This window comes from Chenopodium album, chromosome 7 (genome assembly GCF_948465745.1).
Source record: "Chenopodium album chromosome 7, dcCheAlbu1.1, whole genome shotgun sequence".
In the NCBI taxonomy this organism is placed as follows: domain Eukaryota; kingdom Viridiplantae; phylum Streptophyta; class Magnoliopsida; order Caryophyllales; family Amaranthaceae; genus Chenopodium; species Chenopodium album.
Window position 1 is genome coordinate 36244019 of NC_137840.1, and position 11351 is coordinate 36255369.

General features: G+C 36.4%; 1 protein-coding gene across 1 annotated transcript; it reads left to right on the forward strand.

Annotated features, from left to right (window-relative positions):
• The first annotated feature begins 199 nt into the window (after positions 1 to 199).
• On the forward strand, positions 200 to 6474 carry LOC145641048 (kinesin-like protein KIN-7N). The gene is made up of 18 exons (XM_081692243.1): positions 200 to 456; positions 550 to 639; positions 1006 to 1124; positions 1235 to 1348; positions 1424 to 1505; positions 1599 to 1666; positions 1749 to 1814; positions 1916 to 2058; positions 2137 to 2239; positions 2326 to 2406; positions 2918 to 2986; positions 3062 to 3121; positions 3216 to 3374; positions 3457 to 3756; positions 4397 to 4483; positions 4727 to 4885; positions 4981 to 5250; positions 5784 to 6474. Exons 1-18 carry the CDS (start codon positions 312 to 314, stop codon positions 6219 to 6221), a joined length of 2553 nt encoding a protein of 850 aa, XP_081548369.1. The 5' UTR covers positions 200 to 311; the 3' UTR covers positions 6222 to 6474.
• The last annotated feature ends 4877 nt before the right edge of the window (positions 6475 to 11351 follow it).

Below are 11351 nucleotides of genomic sequence, written 5' to 3' on the forward strand. Positions count from 1 at the left end.
ACTTTTCAAGACTCAACTTGAGATTTTTGAAGAAATATAAATGGGAAAAGTCTTAAATATAAATCTTAAGACTCAAAATGATGATTTCACTTCAAGTCTTAAGACTTGGGGATAAACTTGCTCTAATATAGAGTAGAGAAGATTGGCTTTGATAGGGGTATTGATGTTACTTTATCTAATTCAAAACATAGAAGTACGGAGTGCCTACCAAAGCCCGCCCAGGAAATCCCTCTCTTATTTCAATTCAAATAAACTCACTCCATTGCAACGGAAAAAAAATTTATTGAGCAAAAAACTAAAAGGGAGAAAAAATGGAGAAGATTTGTGTTGCAGTAAGAGTGAGACCTCCAGTAACTCAAGAATCCTTTAATGGAACCTTCTGGAATATGGATGATAATCGCATTTCTCTTCACAAGTCTTCCGGCACACCCATTTCCGGCGTCGCCTTTACCTTCGGTTTGAAATTTTGTTTCACTTTTTCTTCCTATTTTTTAATTAATTCATTCTTAATTTGAATATTTCTTGATTTTCTCTGGTTTCTTTTTACAGATCATGTTTTTGATCAATCTTGCCCAAATTCTAGGGTTTATGAGCTTCTTACTAAGGATATTATTAATGCCGCAGTTGAAGGATTTAACGGTTTGTTTTTTCCTTTTTAACATGCTAGTTGTAGCAATTTTCTAGCATTCAATCGAATATTCTTGCCGTAATTTGTAAAATTGATTATAATAAAGGCTGATTGTTGTTTTTCTGTTGATTTCAATTATGAAAATCAATTTTTTTTTTCTTTTTTTTTTTTTTTTTTTTTTTTTTTTTTTTTTGTTGAAAATTGATTGATTATAAAAGGATGATTTAATTTAGTTGATTTTAATTATAATTATTGCAGTTTTCTGTTGGATTTCAGTCATAAAGTATGATTGTAATTTTTGTTGTTGATTAATGATGATTATGTTGTGCAGAGTAGTTATTTGTTTCTAATAATTTGTATGTTTGAGTGCATTGTAGGCACTGTTTTTGCATATGGGCAAACTAGTAGTGGAAAGACATTCACCATGAATGGTTCTGAAAACGATCCCGGGATCATTCACCGGGCTGTCAAAGACGTTTTTGACATGATAACAAAGGTGAAATTCTGGTCTTTGCTTTGGTTGATCCTCATTACGACATAGACCTCATAGTACTGCAATAATTTCGTAGTTGATTGTCTAAGCTACAAGATTACTATTGTTTTCAGCATGATGAGAGAGAGTTTTTGATTCGTGTGTCATACATGGAAATTTATAATGAAGAAATCAATGATCTTTTGATGGTTAATAACCAGAAGCTACAGATCCATGAAAGTTTGGAGGTAAATTTAGTAGCCTATGCTATTTCATTTTCAGTTTCAAGAGAGAAAGGTTCACTAATTGTGATTTGATTGTAGCGTGGCGTTTTTGTTGCTGGCCTTAGAGAAGAAATTGTGAGCGAAGCTGAGCAAGTGCACAAGCTTCTCGAAGCAGGAGAAGGTTTATTTAGCCTTGCTGCAATATGCACTCGAGTTATATTTAGTGAATTGTAACAAAAATCCTAATGCTTGATTTCTGAATTGAATGATGCAGTCAATAGACATTTTGGTGAAACAAATATGAACGTACGAAGTAGCAGGTCACACACAATCTTTAGAATGGTAGTTTCTCAATGCTGTAATCTGATTTGGGCTTTATTAATAATTTACGAGCTTTTGTAACTGTTTGTTGTTCCATTTAAAGGTCATAGAAAGTAAGACTAAAGAGATGGATGGTTCAAGTTCAGATGCTATCCGTGTTTCTGCTTTGGTTTGTTATTTCTTTCTATCATTTATACATACTTTGTATATCACTTTCCTTTTTTCAGTGTTATGGGTTTTAATATGCTTCTTTTGTTCAATAAAATTTAGAATTTGGTGGATCTGGCGGGATCTGAGAGAATTGCAAAAACTGGTGCTGATGGAGTTAGATTAAAGGAAGGAAAACACATTAACAAGAGCCTGATGGTTCTTGGCAATGTCATCAACAAGCTCAGTGAAGGAGCTAAGCAAAGGTTTGTAACTCACTGGCATTAATTTGATCTCAATGGTTAAGTCACTCACAGTCTCACACATATTTATGGGTTTGGCAGGGGACATATTCCTTATCGTGACAGTAAGCTGACTCGCATTCTCCAGTTTTCACTTGGTGGCAATGCTAAAACTTCAATTATCTGCACAGTAGCACCTGAAGAGGTTTGCTCGCTTTAAGACCAGTTGATTTGAATTAGTGCATTAAGATTATTTTGAGGTGTTTGACTTTGATGCCTTTAAATGGTTAGGTTCATGTTGAAGAAACTAGGGGCACTCTTCAGTTTGCTAACAGAGCTAAACGTGTTACTAATTGTGCGCAAGTGAATGAGGTTTGTTACACTCTTGCTTGGTTTTTTTTGCTCTTTGACACCATTGAGGAACATATTTGATCTCACTCAATATTTAAATATGTGTTGGCTGCTGCGTTAACTAAATAAAGAGTTGAACTTGTTGATGAACTAAATATTTTCGAGACAGAAGTGAATCTGTATTCATATGGGAATTTATCTACTTAATCATCAGAAAAGGGAATTATTTGGTGTAGGGGCATGTACTAACTTACAAACGTCAAAGCACTGATTCTGACAGTATAAGAACATATGCATATCTCTTGTTACTTTGCAGATAGTTAATTAGTCTTTCTACTAATTATTTTTAGCACTTACACCTGCTGTTAACAAATCCAGTTGTTTTACTCCTTATTAGTGTGTGATGGCTAAATTTTCATTTTTATCAATGTTTTGTTTTGGAACCATTTTTTTGATGAAAGTAAAGGGTCTATTATTTACCGTTCATGTATACAATTGATGATGGCCTGCCGATCAATAATTTTTGTATTAGATCTTGACTGATGCGGCGTTGTTGAAGCGTCAAACTTTGGAAATAGAGGAACTACGCCAAAAACTTCAGGTTAGTTTATTTGCTAACCTTGACTTTTGTGGGCTCGTGGCTCATTATATACCTAATTAATATTCTCTTGTTTAGGGATCTCAAGCTGTTGTTATGGAACAAGAAATATTGAAATTGCGGAATGACTTGCTTAAGGTGCAGTATCTCTCGTTGAGTAGTCTCGTGTACTTGTTCTATCCCTTTGCTAAAAAAATAAAGTTGAGGTATTCATTTATCATTCTCTTATTAGTATGAACTAGAGCACGAAAAGCTTGCCATGGAGCTTGAAGAGGAGAGAAAGCTTCAAAGACAAAGGGATTTGCACATCAAAGAGCAACAAATTAAAATTAACAACCTCAGTAATATGGTGAACTTTTCAGACAGTGAGCGAAAGAGCAACACTACTCAGGTGTGCTTTGAGACAATAGAATTACCAAACCATTTTTTAAATAGCCTTCCATCTGAGATTTGTTTTTCTTTGCTTATTGTAGCACCAAAGTTTATCAGGTCAAGGAATGGGGGAGAGGAGCATTAATAGCCAGCATATGCGGCAAGAAGAAGCTTTCAGTACCCCTGGCTTCAAAGAAGCTCCCAAATCTTTTGTTGTCCGACGATCAAATTATGCCACAGTGTCTGATTTTGATGCTAGCCCCCTTCCGGATGCATTCAATGATGTAGCAGACGAAGATGCATGGATGAAGATGAATAAAGGATATGTAGCCGACCTTGATTCAATTTGTATGACTCCGGCAATTAAAGTTCGGTCCCTGTCATCTGATGGCATTAGTCCTGTAAGATTCATTCTTGAAGCTTAGTGGTGTCCTTTGAGTAGTTTTTAACATTCTTAATGTCGTATCCCAACAAATCCTAGAATCCAATAATAGTAACTTATTTCTGAGGTTCTGAATCTCGTGCTTGTAACCACCTTTTGAAAAAGTAGAAAGGTAAGTTGATGCAAGAAATGATAAAAAAAAATTAAGTAGAGAGAGTGGGTGGGAATGTGGTATATTTTGTGAGATACATATAATAAAAACTTCAAAATGAAGAAATGAAGGTGGGTTTATAAAAATCTAATACACGGAGTAGAAATAATAAGGGTAGAAACTTGAAAGGGTAGTTATAAGAAATTGTAAAGTAACTGAAGATGTGAGAATGTGGGAAGATAAAAAATTTTCTGTCTCATTTTGCTGTCAGAATTTAGCAGTAATTCTCATTTTACAAATATAGATAAAATGTGTCATTGCTCTAGTACACTTGACTCTTAACAGTGAAGAGATTGATGGCGATAGAGTGAAACTAAGGTTCATGTAAATTGAGTTGGTATCGACTGTTTGGGATCTCTTGCAGTTAATTGCTTTGTAAGATATGTTTAAATTAAAAGGTTTTTGCTTTGTAAGATACATATAACAAAGTTAAAATTATTTTTATCAGGCTTTCTCAAAAGGTCGTTACGAGCACGAGATTCAGAACCTCAGAAAGCAAATGGAAATTGCAACTAAAGAGAAAGACGAACTTGAGGTTAGTTGGTGAAATTTATCCTTGTTGCTCACATGAACTTCACTTAGTGCCTACATTACTTACATTATAATGTATCTGCTGCAAATCATTGTTTGAAGTTATTATATGTATCCACCTTTCTAGAATTAGTTGCTCTTTTGGTTTGTGAATCCGAATTACATTTAGGAACTAAACTTATATACATACTCGTAAAGATTTTTATTCTTTTTTAGATTCATATCTACATGTATGACGTATTTGCAGAAAAATCACAGAGATCAGGTCTTGTTGAATAATAATTTAACCAAAGAGATCATGGAACTTCGGGAGGAGGCCAAATTGACAAGAGAAATCCCTCAAATGCTGTTTGATTCTGTGACAACTTGTAAAGACATATATAATGATGTCTTATCTGTTATGCAGGTATACTGATATCACAATGCTCTACATATACAAATTTATATGTGAAGTGACTCCATCCGGCTTGAGTCTAACTGTAACCTTTGAGATTTTTGCAGCGTTCTGTTGATGATGAAAAATCGTTTGCAAATATCTTGCTAACCAGCATGACTGAGATTGGCTCAAATCTTTTTTCAACATTGGAAACTCACTGCAGAATGGCTGTAGATGGTTATCAAACTTTCAGCACGGATACCTCTATACTGCAAGAGCAGTGTAAAATTCTTTGTGATAGATTGAACAATTCTGTTGCATTGTTGGCATCATCAGATGCACAAACAACAATGGAGAAAGAATCGACAACCAGACAATGCGGCTCTGATTATAAGGTAGTTTCTAGGCTAATATTGTCCAGATTTTACTCATTATTTTTTGTGCTACTCCTTACCTTGACATTAGGCTACACTATATTTCTTTCCAGACTTTTGATCTAAGCATCTAACTTTATGCCTGTATTATCCTCTCTACAAACTGTTCATTCATTACTCTATTGTCAAATTTATCTCACGTTTATTACTAAATCACAAAGTTATAGGGATAAATGAAAGAAAAGTCACTTCCAGAGTTCTGAACTGTTTATTGTCAGAATTATCATATCATGTGGCAAAATTAATTTAATACTCATATGTTGTTGATATTATAATGAGTTTCACCAAGGAAAGATTATGGAGTAATAAACTTTTTATGCATGACCGAACCAACTGTTGGGCATTACATGATAAATTGATAATATTGAAAGTCAGTAGGTTGCTGTTGGGAAAGATGAGGGTACCGTAGAATGCATGGTTTCTTATAATCTTATTGTTTGATAACTATTAGGAAGATCTCTGAATTAGTTTCATTTCCTTTTTCTTTGGTAAAGGGTCTTGAGTTTGGGGAAGATTTCGCTTGTTGGAATGAGAAATTGAGCAATGAAATCAACACATTCAGAGACAAATACATAAGCCTTGAAAAGGATCATGATCATTTTAAACAGGTTCTGGAAGAGTCAAATTCAAGTTACCTTGACCTTGAGAGAGAATTACAGGTTCTGCAACAAGATAGGGAAACCTTGCTTGATAGAGTATTTAAATCCAGCCAAAATCTAAGGTTAGTATCAGAAGAGAGAGATATGTTGTTGGAGAGATACAAGTCTGAGGTACAAAAAAGAAAGAGTCTCAAACAAGGGATCGAACAGTTTAGAGTGGCATTTGTTTCTCGCCAAAGATCAATGGCATCCTTTCACAGTGATTGTAAATCTAGGCTTGAGGATCATATGTCTCAGAATCCAGTTGTGGAAGTCAGCTCTTTCGGGTTTTAGAATTGTTAGTATCTGCCCTACAACCTGCAACCATTCTAAGTTAATCTGTCATGAATTTTATTGCGAGATTTGATAGAATTGTCGGCTGTGTAAATTATAAGTTGTGTGTCTCCTTGGGTGTATTAAGACTTGGCTCAATTAAACTTTTGAGCTTTGTTTGATGTAAGGCTTAAGCTCCTTCAATTGTATTGGTCTATTTGTTATCAGATCCCTTACATTTAACACGTAGTTAATGCATGCTATATTTATCTAAGTTAGCCTTCTTTAAAGTTCAGATGAGAATGATGAGAAGCGCGTGGTGTTGCTGGCGAAACCAAATTGATCCTTAATTGAGAAGATTACTGAACATAAATGTGATCACAATCATTCCAAAAATGACTTTGGTTTTTTAATCCCATTTGAAAGATAAAAGTCAAGTGAGGTAGAGAGCTTTTTTATTTAAATATTTTTTTCCTTAAAGACCATCCTTTGGGCTATGGGTCCCTTCTTATGTGGAGAAGCTCATTTCATTTGGTAAAGCATTTTGTAGCTTCTCAAATGTTAACTTTTGGGGAACAAAAGTCTTTGATAACAAAATTCTTTGGTAATCTCACTTGTGGACAATAAAGTGAGGTAGAGAGGAAGCAAATTTAGTGAGCGACAGAGAGAACAACACATAGGGTTTCAAAGAGAGTTCATTCATGTTTTTCAGCGAGCAGTCCTAGAAATCACCTTCTATTGAAGCTCATTCATAGTCTGATTTAGCTCAAAATTTGACAACTTGTTTGGGGCATCAAAAGCTTCATCTTCAACAGTGTGATTGCCTTTGCTACCACGGATTGTGAGATATCGCTGAACTCTTATCTTTGGCGATATTTTCTCAATTACTTCTTTCGTAGTTTAGCTTTTATGATTGCTGTTGGGTAATTGTGTACCCACTTTTGAGACTTGAAAATGTGTTTATGTAACATTCATTTATCATAATAAGTGCAATTGGGTGGACTCCCTAATTGTTTATGGTATTTACTCTTCTACTTGAAGGGGTCACGTAATCATCGTGTATTTTATTGCTTGTGTTGGTGTGCCATTGAACAACTAGTAGTGGGAACTGGTTTGGTTTATCACTTGATTATTTTGCAAGAAGTGTGTTTTGGCAACACCATCATCATGGAGTCATGATATAGGATTTGTTTTTTTTTTTTTTTTTTTTTTACAACCATTGAAAAGGAACTAGTCCCCAATAAACTTACAGCTATTGATACTAAAGCAATGCAAACTAGGAAGTAAAGACTTAATTTTATGAATTTTATCACGAGCATGGAAGGGTCCTGCACTATCTTCCTGTAACCATTTGGCTAAATTGTGAGTTGGAGTGTTTACTTTAATATGCCAAAGATTTTGTCTCATGGCAGTTGTAATTCCACAAAGAATAGCATCCAACAAACCGTTAGAAAAGCCCTGCTGCACAACCTTTTCCACACTAGTGCTGCTGTCAGCAAAACCAATGAGCTTCCAGCTCCATTGAGTCCTGCTCCTGCACTTAGACTGCTGAATATCAAGAGAAATGGTAGCACACACACTGTTTCCTGCAATTAAAATATCCCTTTCCTCTAGCTGTTGTGGAATCCTGTTCTTGATCTCTGCATCAAAACCTGGTGGATAGTCTTCAACTGTACTTGCACACAGCTTTCCCACATTGCTGCTATTGCTTATCCTTTGAGCTCTTACCTTAAGCTCCATTAGTTTGATCGTTGTTTCAGCATCCTGCTTGTTGCCTCTGAACACCATATTATTCCTCACCTCCCAAATACTCTCTAACCCAGCTAGTAACAAGCCATAACTCTCCTCCAAACCCCTTTTCCTGTCACACAAAATATGTTGTCAATTTTGGATCCAGTTAGCTATAGGGGTGTTAGACTGGTGAGCAGCATTGATGCCCAACCTGCAGCCCTTCCAAATATGGCAAGCAAAAACACAGTCCCTAAATAGATGTTCTAGGGTTTCCAAGTGTCCATTCTCGTTTTCAGAATTCAAATTGCACAGCACACAATGGTGGGCATTACCAAGTCCTCTCTTTTTTCTCTCACTGCCCACTGGTAAGGTACCCTTGAAGATCTTCCACAGCAAAATTTTCTGTCTTGCACTTCCTGGAGATTTCCAGAATTTCTTCCAGTTAATGCTATTTGTCATGTGTTGCTAGTGTTGAGTACCTTCAGACCTGTACCTTTCAGCAAAGATAAATTTGTCTCCGTTCTTGACAGAGAAGACTCCCTTCCTATCTCCTTTCCAAATGATGAGGTCATTGAAGCCAACTTCCATAGTGGTAATGGTGCTGATCTTGTCAATTGTAGCTCTGTCAATCATCATGTTACATGATTCCATATTCCAACAGCCACTGCTGGACAGCAAGGAAGCCACATTATCATTATTAGGAACATAGTAACCATTCCACTTCGGCACATTCCCGTGAATCCAAGGATGGTGAATTTTAGCAGTGCACTCATCCCCTATAGACCACGAGCATCCCTTTTAAGCACCTGTAGACCCCATTCAATCCCTTTCCAACCCCAAGAGCCCGTGTTAATGCCAAGCCAGTTGCTGCAAAAAAGAGTCTTCTTCTCAATTCTATATTTTGCCCGAAAAACTTTGCTGATAAGGGACTCGGTGTTCATGATGATATGCCAGCCTTGTTTTGCCAGTAAAGCTTGATTAAAAAACCATGCATCAAGGATACCCAAACCTCCATTCTCCTTTGCATTAGTGAGGTGCTTCCAATTCCTCCAATACACCCCTTTACCATCCTTAGTACCTAGCCACCAAAATTTGGCAATGATGCTATTGATTTTTTTAAGAACTCCCATTGGGCATTTGAAAACAGAAAGAACATAAGTCCCTAAGCTAGAGAGGACAGACTTAATCAGTGTTAGTCTTCCGACATGGGAAAGGAACAAAGAATCCCAAACATTCAGCCTCTTTTTTACCCTATCCACCATAAATCCAAAAATTTCTTTTTTTGTGGTTCCAAAGTCTGCTAGAATGCCCAAGTAAATCCCAAAACTGTTGCTTCTGCTAATACCTAAGACCTCACTAAATTTTTCTACATCCTCTTCCTTTGAATTTGGACTAGCCAGAAGAACCGACTTGCTCTGATTTATCGCTTGACCAGAAGCCTTACAATAAGTGTCAAGAATATGCTTAAGAGCCACCACATTGCTTTCTTTACCTTGCAGAAAAAAAGCTGAGTCATCTGCAAAAAACAAATGGCTAATATTTGGTGCTTTCTGAGCTACTTTGAGGCCTACTATTCTCTCTGCCATCTCTTCACTTCTAATCAAATCAGATAAACCTTCCATACATAGAATGAACAGGTATGGGGATAACGGGTCCCCCTGTCTTAACCCACATCCCGGTCTAAAGGATTTTTGAGGACATCCATTAATGATCACAGAGAATGAGACAGTACGCACACAGTTCATAATAGTATTAATCATCAGACTTGGCAACTCAAACTTACACAAGATTGCTTCCAAAAAGTCCCACTTAGTTCTATCATATGCCTTACTCATGTCAGTTTTGATTGCAATTTTGCCTCTTATTCCTTTCTTAGACTTCCTTATGTTCTCTAGAAGTTCATGAGCAAGTAGTATATTATCCGAGATGACCCTACCCGGAATGAAAGCATTTTGAAATTGACTAACCAAATCATTGATCACCTTTCTAAGCCTATTGGTAATGCATTTCGAAATAATCTTATAAATCACATTACATAACCCAATAGGCCTTAGTTTATCCATAGAGTCAGACTATCACATTTTGGGATAAGGGCGATATTAGTGAAATTAAATTCTCTCAGGATATTACCTGAAGATAAAGCCGATTGAACGGCTCCAATAACATCATCCTGTATCCACCTCCAATTTTTCTGGTAAAACCCGGCAGGGACCCCATCCAGACCCGACGCTTTCCACGGCTGCATTGCAAACAAGGCGTTTTTGATTTCCCTCCTTGTGTATGGTATAGAAAGCATATCCTTTTGATCTTCAGAAAGCTTAGAAGTGATGCCCCTAATCCCTTGGGTAATTTCATCTTCTCTGATTGGATTTGGGATAGAATTGCTGTTTTTGCCATAAAGGTCCTGGAAATAAGAACACGCAACCTCTGCAATTTCCTCTTCTTCTGTTATCCAATCACCATAAAGGGCGATATAGGATTTGTTACAATCTCTTTCTCTACCACTTTCTTAAACCTATACATTATTTATATCATCCATGAATTTTTGCCATCAAATTTCACTACACTTGGACAAAAATGTTACTCGTCCTTCTCTCCTATAATAATAATAATAATTTTTTTGTTTCAAAATATGGCAATGTGAGTGTATTTATAGCTTTGAAAATATCATGAATATTGATATCAATTTTTTTTCTTTTTTTTTTACAATTTTTTTTCAGACCTTTATAAATAGAAGGCAAATTACAACCTAAGTGCTAAAAAAAACTAAAAGACAAGCGAACACACGAAACTAAAGAAACTAACAACAAACTAGCAACCTTGTGTAACTTTGTTGAGGACCAAGAACTGGAGTCGTGATAAAGACCACCAAATGCATAACACCATTGACTTCGGAGTCGGGAAAACCAAAAGAAACCCACCAAAACTTCATCGTGGACCAAGAATAGCCAATTGGACCAAAAAACTAGAGATGGACCAATAGAGATCTGAAGCTTGCAATAACCCAAGAGCAAAAGCACAAGTAAAGTTGTTGAGATCAACACCGACCGAAAGACCGCATCCTGTTGTAGGAAACGCGAACATTGACACCATTCCACTCCCAGGGATGTCAAAGCACAACTACTTCCTAGGAGTCTGGGAAAACTACCAAAAGAGTAATTTTTCCTTATGACTCTACCTTGAGAATCCTTGTACAACAATGAAAGTTCTCTGCTTGCAACTCAATCAACAAAGAGAGCAGAACATTGGAGGACTTTGCTCACCCCAAACTTTAAAGATGGGGAGCCTCCTTCAAGATTTGGATTAACAACGATGGCTGACGATGCCACCATAAACACTAACAATGGGATGATAGTAATTGACTGAATACTCTTATCATCCCAACACCACGAAACAACAGGACAAGCCAACAAACCTCTC

What these genes read in the sequence shown, in the direction of transcription:
- LOC145641048 (XM_081692243.1), top strand. Translation starts at nt 312, where the DNA reads ATGGAGAAGATTTGTGTTGCAGTAAGAGTGAGACCTCCAGTAACTCAA. An exon ending in TTTTTGACATGATAACAAAG is followed by an intron (nt 1,125 to 1,234) that starts GTGAAATTCTGG and finishes TATTGTTTTCAG; the next exon opens with CATGATGAGAGAGAGTTTTT. An exon ending in AGTGAAGGAGCTAAGCAAAG is followed by an intron (nt 2,059 to 2,136) that starts GTTTGTAACTCA and finishes TGGGTTTGGCAG; the next exon opens with GGGACATATTCCTTATCGTG.